Raw genomic sequence first — 23750 nt, 5'->3', positions numbered from 1 at the left:
CCTTAGCTACTTTACATACAAGAAGTTCTACAAAGAAACACATTTGTGATTGGGTACCAACCATATCGTTATATCAGATTCTTGGTAGCATGCTGATAAAAAAATACAAAGATTGGGTGTCATGGTGCTGGACTTTAATCCCAGGGATGCAGAGATAGGTGGATTTCTGAGTTCTAGTCCGGCCTGGTCTGCAGGCCAGCCAAGGCTAGTGAGATCTTGTATGAAAAGTCTAAAAAAAGAAAAGAGTAAAATATTCAGAACACTATAACCAACTCAGTATTTTTAGTTCAAAGACCCTGTGAAATCCTCATGGAAAATTTATAAGCAGTAGGTCATGTATGATTCAGAAACAGCTAATCTGGCAGAACTTGCCAAAGAGAAAGTGGGTATTAAGAGTTCCAATGAAACATACTTTTTAGGTGAGATCTGCTTGGTTTTTCATATTCTCTGCACCATGAATGATTTATTGTAGATAAGGTAATAAGTAGAACTTTCATTGGAGTGGAAAACATGCTCAAATTATTTTCTTCCTTCTTTTTTTTCCCTTAACCCTGGCTGGTCTTAAACTCAAGAGATCTGCCTGCCTACCTGGGTGTACCACTCCTTCCCCCCGCACACACACTTCTAATTAATTAAAAGCTTGGTAGAGTGTCCATCAAAACTTGTTTCTAGTTAATATCCTTCAGGTAACAGCTTTCATTCTGAATTTCTTAATATAACGGTTTATTTTGACAGTATGTGGATTAAAGATGTTGAATAGAGGGTAGTCCATTATAAGGAGTTGAATATTATTGACGTTTTTATGCTAGTTAGCTTTGGTCTGTGTCTGATACTGTCTGGAGGAACAATGAAACTTCATTTTTTCAAACTGTTTCTTTAGTGAACATCCTAAGAACTTTGACAAATATGGCAAAGTTATGCTGGGCAGTAATGGCCACACACCTTTAACCCCAGCACTCAGGAGGCAGAGGCAGGTGGGTCTCTCTGAGTTTGAGGCCAGGCTGGTCTACAGAGTGAGCTCCAGGACAGCCATGACCGTTTCACAGAGAAACCCCGACTCAACCCCCCCCCAAAGGGGGGGGGCAATGTTGACTGATGCTCTTCAGAAACTTGAAGAGGGTTACTAGGGTCAAACCCTAAGGGAGCTGTCTGCCCATGTTCCATCAGCAGCTGATTTTCAAATGAAAATTAAATGATGATGTGATTTAAGTCACTACCAGAGCTCAGTCATTTTAAACGTTTACTTTTGTCCCTGGTGAACATTTGAATGTTGATAAATAGGATCACTGCTATTGATAGATTTCGTACTTCTGATAGGTAGACGGCAAAAACTGGAAATTAAAAAAAGAAAAAAATCACGACTGATATAATTTTCTTTCAGCAGTAAGATATTCACTGAGGCCCTCTTCATTCTACTTGACATATTTCAGCCTGCCTTTCCCCTTTGTTTTAAGAAATCCATTTTCTACAACTTAAAAAAAGCATTAAAGCTAGATAGTAAACATTACAATTTCATATCAATTCTGTTAGTAGGGTATTACAGTGAGATTCTAAAGTGCAAAATAAATCTTTTTGTGTTTTAGGTAAATTATTTCTTTTCAAACTGTTTTTTTTTTATTTTTATTTTAAGCTGCAGTGTGCATCTGTTTAGTGTGTAATACACGAATAATCTGGATTGATTGATTAATTAATTGAAAGTCACACACCTTGGCTATTTAATCTCCTGTGGCTCATGAAGAAAAGGAAATGATAGAAAGGACTTTGGGAGCCACCCAGATTCACTGCTGGAAGCCTGCCGTGCAGTTGAGGTAGCAGTTACTAAAGAAGATGGAAGGTTCTTTCCTCACAAATTATATTTGAAAATCGTTAACTTTTGTAAAATCATTAAGCAGATCTCAATCTCAGAAGTTGTACAGAACAGTTTAGTAAAACTGACATAATTGTGATTTATTAACATGAATTAAAATGCCCAACCAGTGCTTCAATGTGACAGCATATTTGAAATAAAAAGGAAAGGTCATATACTGTACTACTTTCACAGAGATCACACTTTTGCAAAAGACTTGCCATATGTACAATGCTATTACCAAATGAAAAGGGCTGGAAGGAATTATATATGCAAAAGAAATGTAGTATTTACAGTCTGTCAGGAATCACTAGAAATTATCTATACATTAAATTACATTTTGCTTGCAAAAAATTGATAAAACAAAATGAGCCATGTCCACACCAAATTATAAAAACCTGTATTGCATTTTCAGACCTAAGATGCACTCACAGAACTGCTGACCATAAAAAGAAACCCTCATAGTACTTTCCTTATTTAATGCATATGTATAAAATAATATAGAAAATACTCACTAAATGAATTTAACTGCAACAATAAAATTTAAAGGTCATGTAGCATCAGATCTATGGCCAGAAAAACAGATGGAATGTTCACCTACAAAATAAAGATGCCTATGACTGGCTTAAGAGCACATTTCTTAAGAAATCTTAAAAGCAAAAATGGGAAAAATACAATGAAAGAGCACTGGTGTTTTTTTGGTTGTTTTTTTTTTGTTGTTGTTTGTTGTTTTGTTTTTATACAAAGTTTCATGTACAAGCTTTAAAAAGTACCTTAATAGGTACATATGAAATATACAGTTTATCTTACAGAACATTTTAAAAAATGTTATTAGAGTCCATTTTAATGCCACCCTGAACCGTGGTAATTGTTTTGAAATGTTGGTGGCACCTGTGCTCTGTGAATTGGAATCTGTCCAGGCACTGGAGATGCCTGCTGAGGTCCTTGCACCCCATGTGGCAGGGCCACAGAGCCAGGATGAGGATGAGGACAGAACCCTGAAGCAGGAGGTGTTGGAATACTGTTAGGTCCTTGGGGCTGATGATGAGGACCTGCAACTGGTAATGGACAATGTGGCCCTGTTCCGGAAGGCTGGTGTTGGGGTCCTGGTCCCAGAGTGGTATGATGCGTGGCTTGTGAGGGATACGGTGGTACAGCTGGATGAGCACTTGCAGGAAAAAGTGGAGGTCCTTGATGAGGTGGGTGGTGTAAGGCTTGACCTGATGTTGAATGGTGCCCAGAAACCAGAACACTGGCTGGAGGAGGGGGAGGTGGTGGGGGTGCTGAGTTTACCACATGCTGGTGTTGTGCTTGTAGACTTGGTAGTCCTGTGGAAGGATGGGGCGGTGGTGGGTGGTGATGTGGGGCAGGACCAGGAGGTGGAGGGGGTGGTGGTAAATGATGTCCAGTAGTTTGAGAGTGAATGTGTGCCCCAGGGGTGACAGCATGAACTTGCCCGACTACATGTGCTATGGAGTGCTGCTGATGTGAGCTTGGCTGTTGAATGAGGTGTGGTCCTGGAGCAGGTGGTGGTGGAGGTGGGGGTGGGACCACAGCAGCAGCAGTTGGATGGTGAATGCTGGGGTTCTGAGATGGCAGAAAATGCCCTGCAGTAACGTGGTGTCCTGGAACTGATTGCTGGCTTGCGGTGCCAGGAAGTGCTTGATTTGGTCCAGATGTAAACACAGTTTGTTGGGAAAGACTACCTTTTAGCTGATTATAATTCTGAAAGTTTGCAGAGGGCTGCTGGTTTTGATAGTATGATGGAGGCGGAGGGGGCGGAGGGGGCGGTGCCGTGCTGTTGAGACTTTGTTGGTTAAACTGACTGTATGTTGCTGAAGATTGTCCTGAGGGTGTCTGTGTAAATAATGCTCCAGAAGTTGCCTGCTGAGTATTGGCTTGAAGGTTCTGTGCTGCTGGATAAAAATTCCTCTGAGTCTCTCGCTGAGGAGTTCCAACTTGAGGTGACTGTGAATGGTGAGGCCTGAAGGGAGACCCTAAGTGCTGTGAAGGAGGCTTTGGTGAGAGGTGACCATGCTGCACGGCTGTGTGAGGCGTGCAGGACTTGGCAGGGTTTTCTACGTGAGGTGATGGAGGACAGTGCAACTTTGTTGGTGCAGAAGGCAGCTTTTGTGGAAGTTGCTCGTTTGCATTGCGAACATGGGCCTGAGGAGGATGGTTCTTGGAAAGTGCTGGGGTGTTGTTTGACAGCTGTTTCTGCTGGAGCTCTGTTTTTAGGTGAGCGCTGTTCTCAGCTTCTGACACAATGACTGTTGCCTCCCAGTGGGAATCTGGTTTTGTGAGTATTTTCCCATGTGACTGAGCAGGATTTATCGGCCCCGGTGAACTAGGCTATGAAGAAAAAAAAAACAAAAACAAATCACAGAAATGTTTTGTTTACGTAAATTTTAAAGATATATAAAGTACCTTGAAGTTCACTCTCACTGCTTACTATATTTTAAAAGAGGGCAGGAAACTGTCAACATGACAAGTTCAGAGGCCCTTGACGGTGAAAGGCGAGGGTTTCTGAGTACATTTTGTAGGTTCTTACAGTGAGTTAGCTTAAACTGAATTCTTTCAATTTTGATGAATTAATGGTCTTTAATTTGCCTTTTCTTCTTCAAACAGAGAGGTGTCTTTCGACAACCTTAAAACTCAGCAAGTTTTAATTTCATAACTCTAATTTCTTGACCCAACTAAAGATAAACTGCTTTGGATAAATAAAAATTGTTCATAAAACGTACCATTTAGACCTTTAATGCTTTTTTTCAACTTTAGAAGGGTGACACCAGTGTAAGTTTATCTAAATGCCTATGATCCTTTAATTTAAAAGTCCCTCACCTTTAGTTTACAACAGTATACACACATTGGCTCAGCCTTCCTTTTGACTATCACCTGAGCTTTTGTTTGTGGAGTGCTGACTGGCAAGTCATAAAATTGTTTCCCATGAAAAGAGGAGTAGACACTGCAATGTTGAGCCAGAGCTGTTTGTCATAGCTGAGCATAAGAATAATAAACAGGAAGGGTGTGGAAGGCATAAACTAATACTTGATATAGCAGGAAAAAGTCTGATTTAAAGGTCATTGTTATTACCTTGCTCATTTTTGATGGGCTCTGAGAAGTGTCAGGGGATGGACATTCACTCATGGTTGTGGGTTCTGGATTTTCAGGATCGGGATCTGTAAAGCATAAGAAACCCTACAGTAAAGGAAAGGTTACAAGACAAGTAGTTCCTCCCATGCAGACACACAGTGCTTGCTGTGTATAGCTTCTTTCTAACTACAAAGTACTTTAAAGTCATCTACTTACTGACCTGCTATAAGTTCACTCAAAGAAGGGACTAGGCTCTTAGCGTGTACCGGGGGAATGTGATTTGAATGAGATGAAGGTGAAGACTGAACATGACTCGGTGAACATGAGACACATGGTGACTCTCCCCCTGGAGATGAAGCAGAGCAGACCCAGAGAGAGCATTAGTGCTAACAGAGAACAGGGGACAGTCAGCTGCACTTGGCAGAGAAGAAGCAAGCACGCTCACCACTGTCTTTATCTCTGCGGTGGTCACTGAGCAGCAATGCTCGCTGGTAGCTCCGTTCTCTCACTTGTTCCACTGAAGTGGAGGCGGTCCTTTAAGATAAAACACATCCTCAGGTCAGAGATGCTGCTGCCACCTAGATGACACTTTCTGTCTCTTGATGAATGAAATGTCCTTTAGATGAAGGGACAGCATCTTGGTATTAAGCTTTGAGAAAAGCTGTCTCATTGTTAACCACACTCCAAACTGAAATTTTTATTTCTATTTACTTGAAATTAGACTAACATTAGTCTTTGGCAATTTCCTGGTAAAAAGGAAGTATGTTGGAAATACTGTGTTAACATTTATAAGGTCATGTCAGTTTAACAAAGGGAGCAGAAATACTGTAGTGAGAAGCTACATTGCAGAGGTAACTGTAGGGATGTAAAGAAATAAACTGTAGGATGCTGACTGGGATGGCAACTTCTACAGAAAGGAGTATTTACATCTTTCCAGGTCATGACAATAAACAACCAGGAGGAGTAACTCTTGACCTTGTGGAAGGGCTTACCACTGAACTTCTGGGTCTTTCTTCTCAGTGGCATTGGCGTCTTTAACAGGACAGGTACTGCCGCTCTCTTCACAAGAGGCATTGTGAGTGGCAGTTGGCGGTGGCAAAGGCAAGCTGGCCTGGTTTTCTCCCGGCTCGCTGTTTTCACTGCCATGGACACACCCATCGCCACTGTTGCCCAGGTTCCCACTTGTGTGAGGTGATACACTAATCAAAGCAAAGTTTTCTGTCTTAGAACCACTTTTCCTAGCTTCCCGTTGTCTCTTACGGTATTCTAACAGAGAAACCTTAAACAAGAAAAAAACAAAAGTAAATCTTTTATTCTTGTGCTGTATATCAGAATCAATTTTAAAAAGGATACTGTAACATTTATATTAGGAAAATTATGTAAAAATAATTGAATTTTCCATAAATAATTAACAATTATTAAATGCCTACTATATGCCAGGCATGGTATATAGATGATTTATATGCATTATCTCATTTAATCCTCACAACAACCCTAAGAAATAGGTATATTATCATCCCCATTTTACAGATGAGGAAATTGAGTAACTCACTCACTCCAGGTCACACAGCTGGTGAGTGTTGGAGCCGGGATTCGAACCTAGGTCTTATTTGAAAGCCCGTGCTCTCTCCACTATACTACATTGCTTCCCACAAAGTTGCCAACTGGACTCTGTTATAAAAATTAAAAGCACATATCACTAAAATGCGTTGACTTATACATCAGTTACTTAACAAATAAGTGTGTTTTCTCCCATTCTTGCAAAATAAGGCATTCTGTCTCAAAATTAGGAACTTGTGTATTAAGATAGAATCTTATCTAACATATCATACTTCCCAAGCACTCTTACATCCATGGCCTAAACACTGTAAGTATTATGAGATGGTGAAGAGGCATTTCTTCTCTCCAAGGCTGCCTGCTCAATGTAAAATAAGAGAAATAAGAACAATTATCTACCTATTGTTTTGGTCTTTGGTTTATTTTTTTAAAGGTTATTTGTTTTATGAAAGAAATTACCTTGAGTCTTTTACCTCAAACTACATTTCTTATTAGAAGTTTCATATAACTATAATTTTTACTTTCTTAGGAACATCAAATTATTTACAAGAAGCTTTAAAAAAAATTACGCACACACACACAAAAACACCTTAACTTACATAACCAAGTTACAAATGCCTCATACAATGCTGTAACTACCAATAAACCCTTAGGAGCACTGAGGAAGAACCCATTCAAAGTACTATAAATTGTTAAATTATAACCTTTTTCTTTTGTGGTGGATTCTGGGGGGTGGAACTCCCGTCGATCAAATTGTCACTAACAGTCCGTCCGAAACCAGAGACAAGCCCATCTTCAGAAGTACAAAAGACAGCTGTTTCCACGAACATGCCTCTAGTGTCGTCCTGCATCAGGCACTTTGACTCACTTATTCGGAAGCCGCCTCCAATCTCCAACTGATGGGAGGGTGTCAAGTCCCTCAAATTGGAGTTGACTGAGAAGTTAACTCCTGTTCTGTCAGGACTCTTAACCCAGGAAGAATACACTGGCCCTCGCCCAGAGTGGGTGGAGTCCAGTTGGCTGTTGGGCTCAGTCCTGTCATGGGCTGGTATTTCCATGGTTTTTTGTAAGGCAGCTGGCTCGACTGCATCGAGTCCCAGTTGAAGGTCTGACACAGATTCTTTTTCCCCTGGGCAAGGCCTGCTAATTTCAGTCCTACTCCTAGGGCTGGTATATCCAATAGTTTTTATTTCTTGAAGGCCCAGTTCAGTTAAATTGGAATTTCTAAAAGGCGCCAACGTTAGCATGGTTGAAGATCGATCATATCCCTGTTGGTGGTAGGACATAGGGAATCACACAATGCCGTTTAGAGACAATTTACTATCTAACAGGAATTTAAGCAAAATAATAGTAGAGAAAATCAGCAAATGGTTTTTTGATAATTCCTTACCTCTTGGCTGTAAGTGCGTCTCTTTATTTCTGGAGAACTTTCTGGGGAGGAAATATTCTACATAAAAGTAATGAGCAAAGTTAGAAATTAAAATACAATAATATAGTTTGTAGACATGAAAAGTTAAAATGAAAAGACTGATGCACGGATTTTAGATTTAAACCTTGTTGAAGACACTTGCTTTTAGGTCAATTTGATATACACATTGCAAAAAAATTCTCATTGTGGCACAAATAAAAATGTTTAAATTTATATAAATGTAAGTTCCCAATTTTCTCTTAGTTTCTTACCACACTAGTTAACAAGGCAGGGACAAGGATTTGCCAAAGTTCGATAACATTCATTCCCAGGAATGGACATTCCTCCTCCCCTCACCCCATTCAAATGTCTCACCTCAAAATGCATTGTGTTTCCTGGTGTGCCAGGAGTTACTGGGGTCACTGGTGAATATATGGGTTTATAACCATTTCTGTAAGTTTCGTCATCTGATTTGATCCGTGGAGGAGTCGCAAATGCTGGGTCCACAGGAGTGATGTCTGTGTGAGTTGGTGTAGCATACGGTGAAGGAGTAGGGGTGGAGCTTTCTGAATAAGCAGGATCTAGCAATTGATAAAGTCGTCTTTTTTTTAGTGGTGTAGTTAAATCTGTTGGAGAAATAATAATCTATAAGAAACTATACTGCTGGGACTTGCTATAAGATAAGTAACAGTAATTACAATGGCTTTGACCCCAAAACTAGTGTTCTTAAAAACACACTAACATGACGTCTTCCTTGAGTCTCCAAGAGTTTCAATGTTAGCAAATAGAAGCCACACAGAAAGGCTTCATCATTAAGTGCTAACGTTACTGCAGCTGATGTCTGTCCTAGCCCCACACCGCACTCCAACCACGGTTTTATGTCTGTATACATGCAAAGGTCTGTTGAACAGAAAGAGGAAGCCCACAGCAGCAGGCTGCTTTTCTAACGTTCACAGCAGTGAACAGACTGCCTGTCACAAAACTACAGCTGTCCCTGCCACAATTCCTCACACTAAAACACCACCGAAAGAAACACTACCTGGGAGGGAACAGCTGTCATTTAACAGTAGTGGACTTTGATTTTCACCATTAACTATAGGACTTCTGGATCCTTCCTGACAAGGTAAATGATATTTATGTAAAATTGTTGAATTTTCTTCTTCTAGGGCTTGTTTCAACCATCGCTGAATAAAACAAAACATAAATAAGAATCAGTTTTAGCTATTTATATAGCCTGTAAAATGCAAAGCCAATCACAAAAGCATTTCATTGTGAGGCGCTGTAGTAAGGACTGAAATTTGCATTTGGCTTCTCCTAGATTTTTATATCCAAAGAAAAGTTTACCTTTTTGCATGAGCCAGAAATGTTTTCAGTAGTTTCTTTTCTTCTCTTTTTTTCCGAAAGGAATGGTGATGTAAATCTAATATAATGCTTAGGAGTAGAGTATACATGGGGGCTGTAAGTGAGACCTGGCAAAGAATTGAGCTGTGTAGCTAACACCTCTGGATCTGTAGTTATGCGCAGAGGCCTTTCTGAAAGGCTGTCTGAAGGTTTTCCTGTCTTCTCATTCTTCTCACTTAACCATTCATTGACCAAGTGCTAGAGAACAGAAACATTTGGATCACTATATAGTAATTGCACAGATTCCACTACAGAATATTCTAATATCAAATTAGATATTGGCACATCGTCTAAGACGATAAGTTGGGTAATTTACATTATTCATATTATGGGGCTGGAGAGATGGCTCAGCGGTTAAGAGCATGTACTGCTCTTTCAGAGAGGACCCAAGTTCGGTTCCCAGCACCCTATCAGGTGGCTCACAACCGCCCGTAACTCCAGCTCCAGAGGGATCTGACACTCTGGCCTACATGGGTACCTGCACTCATGTGCATATACCCCACAGACAGACAGACAAACACACACATAATTTTAGTAATAATCTTTAACAAGAATTATTCATATTATGTCATAAAAAATAAACCCCACTATCAGTATTTTCATTTTCTCGTTTACTGTTATCTTAAGGATTATTACATAATATTTTATAGGGATAAAATACATGAATACATGTAGAAAATTTATATTACAAAAAGACACTAATTTTTGGCAGGTCATGATGGTGTACCACCTATATCCCAGGCTGAGTCACGAGGACTGGCACAGTTTGAGGCCAGCCTGGGCTACATATAGTAAGCACCTAGCCAGCCAGCCTTTTTTTCCCCTTTTCTTTCTGTTTTTGTTTGTTTGTTTGTTTTTGTTTTGTGATATAGCAAATCTAGGAGATACCAGTAAGTACCACAAATAATGCAAGCCTGTTGCTTCTATCTTACACGAGACTGCTGGTTGTTAGGAAAGTCTGTTTTTCAAGCTGTGTATCTCTAAACAAGGTGCATGTCCACATTGACAATCATTGGGTCATTAAGAAGTTTGAAATCCCCCATGGACATAATTCAGCCTTGGTGGTGGTGGTTTTGTTGGAAATGCTTAGGCAAGTGCTGTTCCACTGAGACACACCCCAGCCCTCACAATCTAGTCTCTCCTGACTCCCTGAAATATACCTGGTCCTGAACACTAATAACCTCCTCACTGTTAAAAACAACAAAAGTTGGTTAGTAACATTAGCTTTTGCTGTTGGAGTTTTTAATTTCATAGCTTAAATGTAAATTCTAGAACAAGTATTACATATTGATACACATACAAATGGCCTACCTTCCAAAGCATTTTTGGATCCTTTCCCTCTTCCTTTTCTTAGAATTTTTTCTATGTGTCTTTGTAGGACTATGCTATTCTATGTATATTAGACAGAATAATAAAATATGCTGTAAATAAACACATATCACTGCCAACAATTTGCTTTTAATGAATATATTTAATACATATAAAATGTGATATTTGTAGTTGAAAAAATGTTTAAAAACTTGTTTTTTATTGTAAAAAGAAAAGTTTGCTCCTTCCAAATGTTGGTTAAAAAATACGCTTACTAATGAAGGCAAGTATCCACTTGCTTGTTTAAGGTATGTGGCACACAAGCTGTAAATGAGACATTACTGATGTTGCTAACAAACCCTCTGACTCTCTGACAAGGAAAGTAGAGTCTGCCACTGATGAATAATCTTGATCTCATACCAGAATACACCAACCACACTTTTCATTGTTTAGCAGCCTGGCTACAAGCTGTGTGAAATTAGGTTAAAAAATAAAAAGTTCCAAGATAAGTACATTTATGGCCTAAGTCACCTATCCCTGTATGCTGTAATTTAGAGAAAAATAGTAGCCCCTAACATTGCACTGTTACTTTCAGCTGAAAAGTTCAAGTTGATCAAATTCTGTGAGCAGTTTTCCATAAAGTTTTTCACTAACTCTGATAATTTTCCAAAGATTTCTATTAGTGATTTGATCTGAAAAATCTTCCTTATAAACAAGAGAGCCAGAATGAGATGATGGCACGGGTGCTTTGCTGCCATGCCTGGAACTGACTCCTGCAACTTCTTCTCTGGCCCCACAGAAGCGCAGACAAATAACCAATACCACATTCTTCGTACATCACATCTACCTACATAGGAAGTGGTAAAACAGACAGTGCAGCAGGGCTGGGCGTGTGGCTCCGGGGTAGAGTGAGGGCTTACCTATCCTCCCAAGGCCCTGGATTAGACCCGTAGGTGGGGGAGAGAGGAGGTATGTTTGAGTATTTTATACATTGATAGACAAGCTTATTTAGCAAAATCATGAACTGCAATACTAAAGGTCTTTATCTTTAATCTTCATAATACAAACTACTAATGCTCTTGACAATTCGGTACTTCTAGTTCTGAATCAAATACGTACAAGTTTAAGATGTAAACTGAACTTTTAACAGTTCTTCAGTTAAGAGACACTTGTTGCAAATGGCTCTATCATTAGGAGTCATACCTTCTTTGTTTTGGGGTACTTTGTGGGACATTTATTAAGTGCTGGGATTTCCGCCTCAGTAATTATTTCTGCTACTGCAGTTTCGGTTTCTGGCTCCACAGCAAGTACAGTGTTTTCAACCTCATTCTGCTGTGACGTAACTTCAATGTCAGGAGAAGAGGGCTGTATATCTGAACACATGCTGACGGTCCTGTGTCTCCGGCGCTGCTGTCCAATGTGAGTCCGACTGCGGGAAAAGCTTTTTCTCTGCTTAGTTCTATTCACTTTGGCAGGGGTTGGCTTGATAGTAGTTTCTTCTTTTACTTGTTCCTAGTTAAAAATACAATAGTGGCACTTTTGATGCTTAGAGATACGTTTAGTTTTAATTATGGCATTATCTATTTTAAATGCTAGCTTTCCAGAATCTTTTTTTAAAAATTAAGTATTTTTGGCTGGATGGTGGTGTTCCATACCTTTAATCCTAGCACTTGGGAGTCAGAGGCAGGTGGATGTCTGAGCTCAAGGCCAGCCTGGGCTATACAGACTATTTTCTGTGTGCGTGTAAGAGGGCAGTCTGTGGGAGCTGGTTCTCTCCACCCCCACACAGGTGCTGGGGACCAGGTTAAAGTCTGCAGGCATGTAGCAGCTTTAGTGGATTAGCCAGCTTCGATAACAAGCCAAAATAATTCATCACTTTCTTACTTCAAAGCAAGGGAAATATATTCTTGTTTAAGTCTAAATTTCCCATAAGTTTTGAAAATGATTTAGAAGGCTAATATTAGATGGTTCAGCAGGTAAAGCACATGTGCATAAGTCTGAAGACTGGCACCGAGCCCAGAAATCCACAGTGACCAAGGAGACGAACTGACTCAGAGTTGCTCTCTGGCAATGGTATGCAAGTATACAGACATAATTTTTGTAGATGTAACTCTAAGGTGTAGAAGCTACTTTAAGGCACTTAACTATGAAAATAAAGGTAAACCTAAGTAACGGTACCTGGAGAACTTCAACATCAGTGATAATCTGTGGTTCTTTACACTCAGGCTTAACTTCCGTCTTGGCTGTGCTGATCCTTTCCAAAGCTTGTTCTCGTCTTTTCTCTCTTTTTTCAAGTCTGGCAAAAGCTTGCAAAATTGCTTCCATTTTCCTTTCTTCTCTTGTCTATGGAATTTAAATTTGAAGTGAATAATATCATTATTCCAAAGGAAAAATTCTAAATGTCAATTGTTCATGACAGATTTTAAAAACTGCTGTGATACTGTTAGCATAACAAATCAATTTTTGGTAGGATGGAGGAACAGTTTACTACTAGTCAGCATGTGTATGAATCTCAAACTTCATCACAGTGAACTGTTTTTATGAGTGTATGCCACAAAAGAACAATAGAGCAAACAAGCCTTAAAAAACAAACAATAACTTCCTTCTTTTACCAAACCAAAAAAATTATTAAAATTTTAAATTTATTAAAATTAAAATGTATTAAAGATGTCTGCCTTTTAAAAAAAACTGAAAATCCCTAAGGAATCAATATGTTGAAGAAAAACTCAAATGCACTTAAGGAGCCAATGTACTGTTATACTGTGGCAAAGTCTTAATTTTTAGTGAATAGCTGTCACCCTGGCAGATTAGTTTTGATGTTTCTGAGACTGTAAAAGCTCATACAACGCTCAACACTTCAATGGATGGTTACTGAGTTCCAATAGAAAATGTGGAGCTTTGAAACAATACTTCAAAGATAGCAGGCAATCATAAATGTTTACTCTCCTTTCCCCTTTCGCCCTCATGCCCTCCGTAACAATTCTTTGAAGGCATGTCTCCACCTCCTGCTCTTCCTTCCTTACACATCAAGGGCTGAGGGGACAGAAGAGTTCGGTTCTCTGGGGAGAGAACATTAAAAGCAAAACCCAGAGCCTTGAGCAGAAGGCCTGGCAAAAGTTTGTGCTCTCAACCAGAACCAGGAAGCAGGTTCATCAGCTGTCCAGTTCTCCATGTCAAAAAACCAGGTCCTAAGGCTGAGAACCATTTGTCATGGATGTGGGGCAGAAAGAAAGAACTCAAGAGCCAGCTTCCAAAGACTGCAGCACTGGGGCTTCAGCTGTAGTTCCAGAGTGACAACTGTTGCTTACTCTCCTGTATGTAAACATACTCAGTAAGAGAACAGAAGGTGCTAACATAGTTCAGCTGCTTTAAAAAGTTTTTAATTTCCACAGAGGTAAAAGTGCATCTGCTTGCACACCCTGGCGTGGGAAATTCAAAACATGGTTTCAGTTCTTCACTGGGACTGAAAATTTTAAAACCAAATTCTTAGACAATTTTCTGTCTCTACCTTAGTAATTCCTTTAAATCCCCCATAAAAACCTCTATTTCTAAAAAGTTTTATTTAGAAATCTAGACTTCACAAAAGTAATTCTTAAAATTACCTTACCTATTGAACCTGGTGGGAGGGGACACTTTATCTACCATAATTGCTTCTTCTCAAAAATGCTTTTAAAACTTAGGGAAAATATTTTTTCAGAAGAAACAAGGTTGTTTACAAAAAATTGTCTTTATAAATTTTTGTGTGTTTGTGTTTGCCTGTGTGAGTTTCTGTGGACTATGCACATAGCCCTTGGAGGCCAGAAAGGGGCATGTGATCTCCAAAATCCGGAGTTACAGGCAGTCATGAGCCATGGATGTAGGTATTGGGCAATGAACTCAAGCCCTCTACAGAAGCAAGCAGTAAGAATTCTCAAATCAGGAAAATCTCTCTTAAGGAGCTGTGGCATGCTGCCGGCAAACAGCAGAAAGTTGTGTTAAACTCTGTTTTGTTTTTTCTAGAATTCATTTTCAAGCTTCCTCAAGTTTTTATGTGGATGTCGTTACCCACATTGGGTGCCAACTGTTGTAGGGAGGCGGCCCACTTGTTCTTCCAGGCCACCTGGCTAGCTTAGCCCCAAAATAACCATACAGAAATTGTATTAATTAAATCACTGCTTGGCCCATTATCTCTAGCCTCTTATTGTCTCTCACATCTTGATTTAAGCCACTTCTATTAATCTGTGTATTGCCACATGGCAGTGGCTTACCGGAAAAGATTCGGCACGTCTGTCTCTGGTAGCTCCATGGCATCTCTCCTACTCTGCCTTTCTTCCTCTCAGCATTCAGTTCTGTCTTCCCCGCCTACCTAAGTTCTGCCCTATCAAGTAGGCCAAGGCAGTTTCTTTATTCATCAGCCAATGAAAGCAACACATGGGCAGCAGAACCTCCTTCCCCGCCTACCTAAGTTCTGCCCTATCAAGTAGGCCAAGGCAGTTTCTTTATTCATTAGCCAATGAAAGCAACACATGGGCAGCAGAACCTCCTACAGACCACTGATGCTCAAGACCCTTTTTATGTGTGAGTAACTCTAGGTAGATAGGCAAGGAAGACATTTTCTTTATTATAATTATCCTAGAACTTCAGATTTCTTCGACATAATCCAGTATTTCCTTCTTTTGGATTGTGAGATTGAGGACCCAAGATAAAACTGTATGATGAAAAGAGCTAGACTCAGTGAAGTTTGAACTTCCTTAAAATTGGTGTGACTACACACTGATTAAACAGAACCTTTTAGAAGTAGTTCCTCATCTTTAGTGGTTAAGTCCTTCTAAAATATGTCACATTACATACTACTGAGGGAACAAAAGTGCACATGTACGTTAAGACAAACATAGTGCCTTTCCATAATTTACAAGTTTCCTGGTTTTCTATTTCACAAAGCATGAGTCTTACCACATTTTTATGTGTTTATTATATAGCAATAAAATTGAAAGTACTAAATAAATGTCTAATAACTTAAGATTTATCTTAAAATTCTGCAAATATTTGAGAATAAACGATTGGATAAATGAATAAAAACCACTAGCAGATATTTATTTTAAAAGATGGGGTCTTTCTGTGTAGCTGAAGACTCAATACTAGATCAGGATGGTCTTGAACTCATAGAGATCTGCCTGCCTCTGCCTCCTAAGTGCTGCAATTAAAGGCCACCATGCCCAGCCCAGGTTCATTCAGCTTTTATACTCACCACTGTATCTGATGCATCTCTGAAAAGTATGTTAACTCAAACCTGATATAGCTTATAGGGAACTGGAGCTGGTGAGGAGATAGATACTGGACACTCTAAATAACCCTAGCAAGACTCTGTATAGCTTCTAACGGTTGTAGTTTAGAACTGTGATACAAGTCATGACCCTATCTGAGTCCAAAGCTACTTCATTATCTGTGAGCTGGGAAACCGACAGGTTCCGATTCACAACTGTTATGCTGGAGTGTTAGGTGTTAGCTAGAGTATGTGGGGTATTCCACATGACCTGCCTATATACTATTCTTGTGATATTTCTTAGTATATTATATCTCACTATCACAATTTCTTGTAAGCAGAAGAAAATAATAATCTGTTTCATATCTCTTTCCATTTGGGTGTTAATTCAAAATTTTTAGTTTATCCATAAGGAGTGGGTAGGAGTGGTATACATTCCAGCGTGCTGAAGGGCACCTTGAAAGAGTCACTTCTCTACTTCCACAATGTGGGTCCTCGAGATTGCATCCAGAGCCATTAGGTTTGGCAGCATATGCCTTCACCAACTGAGCCATCTTGCTATGGAAAATTAATTGCACCGTGGAAGCTGTAACTCATTTGAAACAACTGAAAATAAGCCTTGAGTCTGAGCAACATAAGTAAGGTAAACTTGGAGTAAGAATAAATGTATGTTGCTCTTGATGTGCTTTTTTACCTTGTAAGTATGTGCCTTTTCTGAAACAAAAATCCTCCTCAAGAGCAATACTCCTGCCTGGGAAAGCACAGCTCTGCAGCCTTACAGTGTTAGAATCCAGGAGCTGAAAATATTCCAATAGTAAAATATTCCTAATTCCAGAACTGAGAAACACAAAACTGCCTGTAAGAGGTAGAAGATGAAACCAGAGAGCACCTACCAAATGGTCCTAAAAAGAAAAAGACCCCTTATTTTAGAAATACAAGCTTCCTCAAACCCCCTTTAAACAGCAATTAGAACTGATAAATGAACTTTAAAGATGACAGATTATTATGAATAAAAGTCATTCCGAAGTAGCAAGCATTGTTGCATGGTTTTCCCATTTCCTCTATCACAATTCAACACACCCTAACAGCCCGTTATTTGACATTCAGATTTACTAAGCCCATTCTCCATGAGAGCTGCTCTGCCTTCTCTATCCACCTAGTTTTTACATAAGTAAACCTACCTATGTATCAAGCACTTAAATTTTTCTTAAATGAGTAATAATTATGTTGTATAAAGCACAGGTCACTGCTGTGTGAAGAGGTATTAATTTGAAGCATTTAAAGATTTTGAATATTTATTACAAGGCAGCTAAACCATAACCACCTCATTTTGTTTGGACAGACTATAAAAATAAACGTATTCAGTTTGACCAAATCATTTTAACAAAGATGATTACAGATTTAATCAAGAATTAGTCAAGTCAGTTTAGTCATAAAGAAAAAGCAGTGGTGAGTGAGGATGAAATCCCTTATACTTCTGGCAACAAATTTGCTTTCATACTTTACTTTAATAATAAAATCTGGTACCTTCTAGCCTGTTTTTTCTAAGTTAAATCACTTCTAAATGCTTCAGAACTAGGAATTCCATAAGAGTCATCATGCACCCTAAAATTTGCAAGGTATTCAAGTGCAGATAAGGCTTAACAACAGAATTCCTAAGTGGCAACATACTTTTTCACAGACATCAAATTAGATGTCTATGAAATACATTCTATAGGAAACATCAGAAAGTCAATAATTATGCATAATCAAGCCTACAAACCTTAGCTCGGCTGTGAATAAGTTTCATTTACCTTGTACTCATGAGCTATCTTTTCTAAAAGGCTCATATCTAAGATGACTAAGATGCTTCTATTCTAAAAGCCAACTACTCTTTTCTACCTTAGCAGCTGGCATTATGACAAACAAGTTCTCATAAGTTTATGTTTCTATCCTGAGTGAGATAACCCAGACCCAAAAAGATGAATATGGTATATACTCATTCATAAGCAGATACTAGCTACAAAGGACATTAAGCCTATAGTTCATGATCCTAGAAAGAAAAAACATAGACCCACCTGGAAATTGGAAACAGACAAGATCGCCTGACAAAATTGGGAGCATGGGGGTGGGGGGGAGGATAGAAGGGGAAGAGGAGGGAAGAAGGGGAGGGTTGAAATGGAGGAAGAACAGATATGAGAGCAAGGAAAGAGATATCTTGATTGAGGGAGCCATTATGGGGTTAGCAAGAAACTTGGCTCTAGAAAAATTCCCAGGAATCCAGAAGGATGACCCCAGCTAAGCAATAGAAGAGAGGGTGCCCAAATTGACCTTGCCCTGTAGTCACGCTGATGATTATCTTAAATATCACCATAGAACCTTTGTCCAACAACAGATGGAAACAGAGACAGAGACCCACATTGGAGCACTGGGCTGAGCTCCCAAGGTCCAGTTGACGAGTGGAAGGAATGAGAATATGAGCAAAGAGGTCAAGACCATGAGGGGTTCATCCACTGAAACAGTTTACTTGAGCTAATGGGAGCTCACCAACTCCAGCTGGACTGGGAAGGAACAAGCACAGGACCAAACCAGTCCCTCTGAATGTGGCTGACAGTTGTGTGGCTGGGGCAGACCGAGGGGCCACTGGCAGTGGCACTGGGATTTATCTCTACTGCATGTACTAGTTTTGGGATTCTATTCTCTATGGATGTATGCCTTGCTCAGCCTAGATATAGTAGAGAGGGCCTTGGACCTTTCACAAAGCAAAGTGCCTTACCCTCTCATAGGATTAGATGGGGGTGGGGTGGGAATTTGGATTGGTATTTTTTAAAAAAAAAATCGAATGAAGAACTTTATGTTTATTCTGTGAACGTTATCTGTCACCCCACTGATCAGAGTTGATTAGTCTTACCTGGATGCCTAGCCTAATGTCCCTTTCCTCCCACACCAATGCAGTTCCTTGTGAATTTATCCTTCCTGAAGCTGCATACTCAAGTCAAGGAGGACAAGTCTTTGATAAAGGGTATGAGTAGTTGTGCTGTCAAGGATCACACAAGTCTCGAGATCTCCTAACTTCACTGACTATCATTCTTGCCTCAGTGTGAAGACCATCTTGAGTTTAAGCTGTTTGACTATTATAGGCATCGCGAGGCAAAGGATTCCAGGCAGTTATAGTCACATAGTAAAAGACACCACACAGTATGCCCTCGCATACCAATATATTTACTAAAACTGAGCAAGGTATTATCTATATAGGTAAAAATCAAAACAATTCTGTTTTGCTAAAATCTTACTACAAAAGATTACATGAAATTTGTCTTGGAGGAAAGAATTACTGATTCCTCTTTATCCAGGTATGGTAAATGAAACATATTAACGAGTAGTTCCTAATGAAGCCCGTAATGTTCTTAAGACTGCCTTGCATGAGAGAAAATTTCATCAGTTTGACACAAATTTCTCAGAAGTATTGCTACCATCTGTACTTTACTTCCTTTGTAAGCTGCCTCTTTTCCATTTGCTCTCTTCTACTCAAATGCTGGTATTAATATAACCAGTATAAATGATAGTGTCTACAAAATTATTTTTTTCCCAAGTCAAATAAGACGTTGAGAAGAAAAACCATATTAATTATTTAGGGACCAATTTACATCAATAAACTAAACATCAAAGTAGTGTTTCAGTTAGAATTAAGCCTCAAACTCGGGATCCATCTGCCTCTACTTTCCTTAGGATTAAAGACATGTACCATCATGCATGGCTTGATTGGCCTTTTAAAAGTAGCACCATAATGATAAGAAGGCAATCTGCATATTGAAGTCTCCAGTGCCAGTTTATTTTTCCCAGAGTCCTTGCTGTATTTGTGGGAGAGAGACACCAGGCTCTCCTCAAACCTATTATGTAGTAGAGGGTGATCTTGAACCTCCTAAACATCCATCATCCACATCCCAAATGTTGAGACTACAGGCATCTACTACTATTACCAGCTGCCTGTTAGAGTTCTTAAGTCCCCCCAGAACCCATACTTTACTGTAAACAGATCCAAAGCTTCTACAGAAATACAAATTCAAAGGTGCACCAGTTGGGGAACGAACAATACTGAAAATACTGGAGAGCTGGCTCAGAGGTTACGCTAATTTGTTGCTCATCAAGAAGACCTGGGTTTAGTTCCTGGCATCCACATGGCTCACAACCATTCTTAACTCCAGTTTCAAAGGAGCTGATAGTACTCTTCTGACCACCGATGGTATCAGGCATGCATGCAGTGTACATGCATCAGTGTGTGCACACACACAGGCCATAGGTAATTAAAGCGCAAGTAATTTAAGGAATAACTGAATCTTTAAAAAAGTTTGTGACAATCCCTTTAGATGTAGGAATCAACCTTTTTCAATCTTTCACCATTATTTACCTTTAGCTATGAAACAGTTCTCTGTTGTTTTCACAATGCAGGTGTTAGCAATCAGTTGAGGATGACCACCATCATGATTTTAAAAATTCTACAAAGATCCAATATCCCCACTCAAGTTATATTTAACACATAAGATCCCATGGAATAAAAAGTATTAAAACTCCAAGATCAACAAACATAAAAGAATGTGGGAAACCTACACTAAGGCCATTATGGTTTGTAAAGTTACTTTTCAATTCTTAAGCCAGAAATTGTATTGAAAGTTAACTGCCATTATTAACTATTTGTGTGTGTGTGTGGGGGGGGTATCAGATCAACCCAGGCCCTAAAGTGCTATTTTACCAAACTATACCCCAGCCCTGGCATTTACTTATCTACGCACCTCATGGTAATCCTAATGCTTCATTCCTGCAAATTCTTGAGACTACAGGTGTGAGTCACCACACTCTGCTGTGAAAACTGATTTACAATTTCTTGTTCTACATTTATACTGACATTTGCAGATAAATCATTTATGATTACAATGTGAGAATACAGATGCAATGGCTACTAAAGAAACTTGAAGTTTTGCTAAGTCATTTACCCGACTTAGGATTAATACAAAGCATGAAGTTCTGTTTCTGTCTTTTTTTAAAACAGTTTTTTAATATTTATTTATTATGTATACAGTGTTGTGTCTGCATGTATCCCTGCAGACCAGAAGAGGGCACCAGATTTCATTATGGATGGTTGTGAGCCACTAGACCTCAGGAAGAGCAGTTAGTGCTCTTAACCGCTGAGCCATCTCTCCAGCCCGTTTCTGTCTTAAATCATAAAAAGAAGTAATACATTTAGCTAATGAAAATACATACCGAGTAATAATCATGGTATTACATTTATTAAAAATTCTTGGCTTTAAAAATGTTATTATTTAAAGGTGGTATACATTATTAAATGCCCAATAAAAGTGAGTTAAAAATACAAAAAGAGGTAATGGCAAAGCCAAATAAAAATGCTCAGTCCCAAATTTGCTAATGTGAAGTGTGTAGAAGTAGTTAACTTGTAGAAGAGCAGCTGATCCAGCCCAAGGTACCACAAACAGCCACTAGCTTCCCAACTCACCATCTTCCTTTTTCTTTCTGCAATTTGCTCCTCAGATTCCATTTCTACTTCATTGGTAATAGGAGTTTTTTCTTCCATATCATCAATAAAATCTGGTTCCTGAAAAACAGAAATGACTTATTTATGGAAATGGTTATTCAGTCTATAAAATAGGAAACACTGTATCTTTTAACCACAATTCAGTATGTGAAATAAGCCCCATTAAAATCTGAATTTCTAAACAAAGTTATCAAACTCACACAAGCAATTTTGTTTTATGAAGTTTCTATCAAATATAGTGGGGTGGTTTTGTTTGTATTTATTCCAAAACAAATTTTCAGCAATCTCCACTGTTTGATTTAATTAAATGTGGCACACACCTTTAATGTTGTACTCTATGGGCAAAGGTAGACAAATCTGAGGGCAAGGCTAGCCTGGTCTGTGTAAATTCCTAGCCTCAGAGTAAGATACAGTCTCAAAGAAACAACAAACACCCACGCTATCTGGAATGTCTTTAATTACCCAGTTTTAAGAAAATATTCAACTCCATAACTAACTTTGTAAACCTCAAATTCTCAAATTCAGAGATCTGCCTGCCTCTTCCTCCCGAGTACTGGGATTAAAGGCATGCGCCACCACTGCCCGGCTAACATGGTTATGTTTAATAATTTGGTATCTATTATTGTAGGAAATCATATCTCAAAGTGAGCAGCAGAACAGGACTGGGGATAGAGCACTTCCAAGCATGTGTTAGGCCCTACGTTCAATCCCCAGTACTGGAAATATTTAAACTATTAAATGATTTTATGCTTAAAAAGGTGTTTAAATACAACATTTTCCTCTTTAAAATAATTTCTTTGAGAATCAGGAGAGTCAATACCTGATTATTTGATACTGACAGTCTCAGTGGAGAAAGCTTTCTCTGTTTTGTTTCCGGACTCTTTATTTTGTTGTTTGTTCCTTCACAATCTAAGGTAACATTCTGATTTTGTGTATCTTTTTCTTTTGAAATATCTTTCTCCTTTTTTCCTTTTTTTCTTCTGGTCTCATAACCACTATTGATGTTTTCTGTGGATTCCAAGCTCCGTTTTAAAACAGGGCACTCTGGATTTTCCTTGAGGCATGCACAGTCCACCTTGTATTTACTGAAATGATAACCAGGTAAATATTAATATATAAAACAAGACTGAGTTCATAATATCTTTAAAGCTATAACTCCATAAAATGCACGTTATTAATTACAATTAAGACTTAATGTTTTACTAATTTGAATTCCTAGTAAATATGACAAAATAAATGCTTTTTCATAAGAACAAAATATTAGATACTGATTTTTTGTTGCTTGGTGCTAGTAGGTATTGCACCCAAAGTCAAATACTTCCAATACGCTAGGGAAGTGCTAACCCTCTAAGCTGTAGCCCCAGCCTTGAGATGTTGGTTCTGAACAATGTTTTAAAGTAAAAGGATGCTGTAGCTTGTGCAAGATAAACATTAAGGCAAAACCACCCTTACTTGGTCTTGAGCGTGTTATGCTGACTCTTCAGTTAAAAAAAAAAATGTTAGCTATGATGAATACCAGATCTTACCTAGTTTGTAATATACTTTAAGAAATGATTTTAATCACCAGTTTTCCTTAAAAGATACCTTGAAGAAAACTTAATTCTAAGTCTTCTTTCTTTTAAATGAGGACCTGAAAAATTATACTATCTCTCATCTTCTCAGTAATTATGAACACTCTCAATTTTATGGATGGCCTTACAGTTTAGACTCACGTGACGATGATATTAAGTGAGTAGAGTAGTCTCAATCTTGAGCTAAGGAATCACAAAACAATGCTAAAACTGGTCTACAGTTATATACAAGTAACCCACAGATCTTTAAGAGTTTATGTTCTGAACTTCTGTGGGATAACAATCTCCTAAAGCAGTAAGCACAAACTACTATGTTACACTTCCTGTTACACTTTCTAAGAGGTTAAAAGCTTTTAGAAAGCTGGAGAGCCCCTGTCTTTTAACAGGCACCACATGTTAAAACATACATGCTGCCTACTAACAGGCTTTCAAAATAGCCTATTTCCTGGGACTGGAGAGATGGCTCAGCAGGAAGGATCACTTCCTGCTGTTTGCATCCCTGCACCCACAGAGGGGACCATCATAATAGAGCTCCACCTCCAGGCCTCACAGTCTTCTGGTCACTGCAGGAACCAATAACCATAAATATACACACAAAAATAAAAAAGAGAAAAGCCTAGATTGTTATGATAAATTCACTCAATAGTAGAAACACATATTGATGGTAAAGGTACTGAACACTAAAGGAAACCATAATGCGCACTTTAAAACTTAATTTTAGAAATGACGTCTGTCATCCATTTTTAACATGTAGGAGGATGGGGCTGAAGAGATGGATCAGAGGTTAAGAGACTTTG

The 23750-nt window shown here is 38.9% G+C and overlaps 1 protein-coding gene across 4 annotated transcripts in view; it reads right to left on the bottom strand.

The window, feature by feature from the left end:
* Positions 1-2565: 2565 nt before the first annotated feature.
* Positions 2566-23750, bottom strand: part of Kmt2e (lysine methyltransferase 2E (inactive)) — a 63502-nt gene continuing 42317 nt past the window's right edge. For 2 of the 4 annotated variants that reach the window (XM_075955879.1, XM_075955880.1), the window contains exons 13-26: positions 22203-22467; positions 21344-21442; positions 12792-12956; positions 11817-12125; positions 9249-9503; positions 8944-9088; positions 8280-8530; positions 7887-7943; positions 7201-7764; positions 5932-6218; positions 5385-5473; positions 5160-5285; positions 4940-5025; positions 2566-4198 (exon numbers count right to left, since the gene is read on the bottom strand). In XM_075955879.1, coding sequence (XP_075811994.1) covers positions 2690-4198; positions 4940-5025; positions 5160-5285; positions 5385-5473; positions 5932-6218; positions 7201-7764; positions 7887-7943; positions 8280-8530; positions 8944-9088; positions 9249-9503; positions 11817-12125; positions 12792-12956; positions 21344-21442; positions 22203-22467 — 4207 coding nt within the window. In that variant the 3' untranslated portion in view covers positions 2566-2689. The remainder of the gene's footprint in view (positions 4199-4939; positions 5026-5159; positions 5286-5384; positions 5474-5931; positions 6219-7200; positions 7765-7886; positions 7944-8279; positions 8531-8943; positions 9089-9248; positions 9504-11816; positions 12126-12791; positions 12957-21343; positions 21443-22202; positions 22468-23750) is intronic. The other 2 variants (XM_075955881.1, XM_075955882.1) reach the window with 2 other exon arrangements.

The sequence above is a fragment of the Microtus pennsylvanicus genome, chromosome 22, assembly GCF_037038515.1.
Source record: "Microtus pennsylvanicus isolate mMicPen1 chromosome 22, mMicPen1.hap1, whole genome shotgun sequence".
Taxonomy (NCBI): domain Eukaryota; kingdom Metazoa; phylum Chordata; class Mammalia; order Rodentia; family Cricetidae; genus Microtus; species Microtus pennsylvanicus.
Note: the sequence above shows the minus strand (reverse complement) of the source record. Positions and strands in the feature narration are given on the sequence as shown.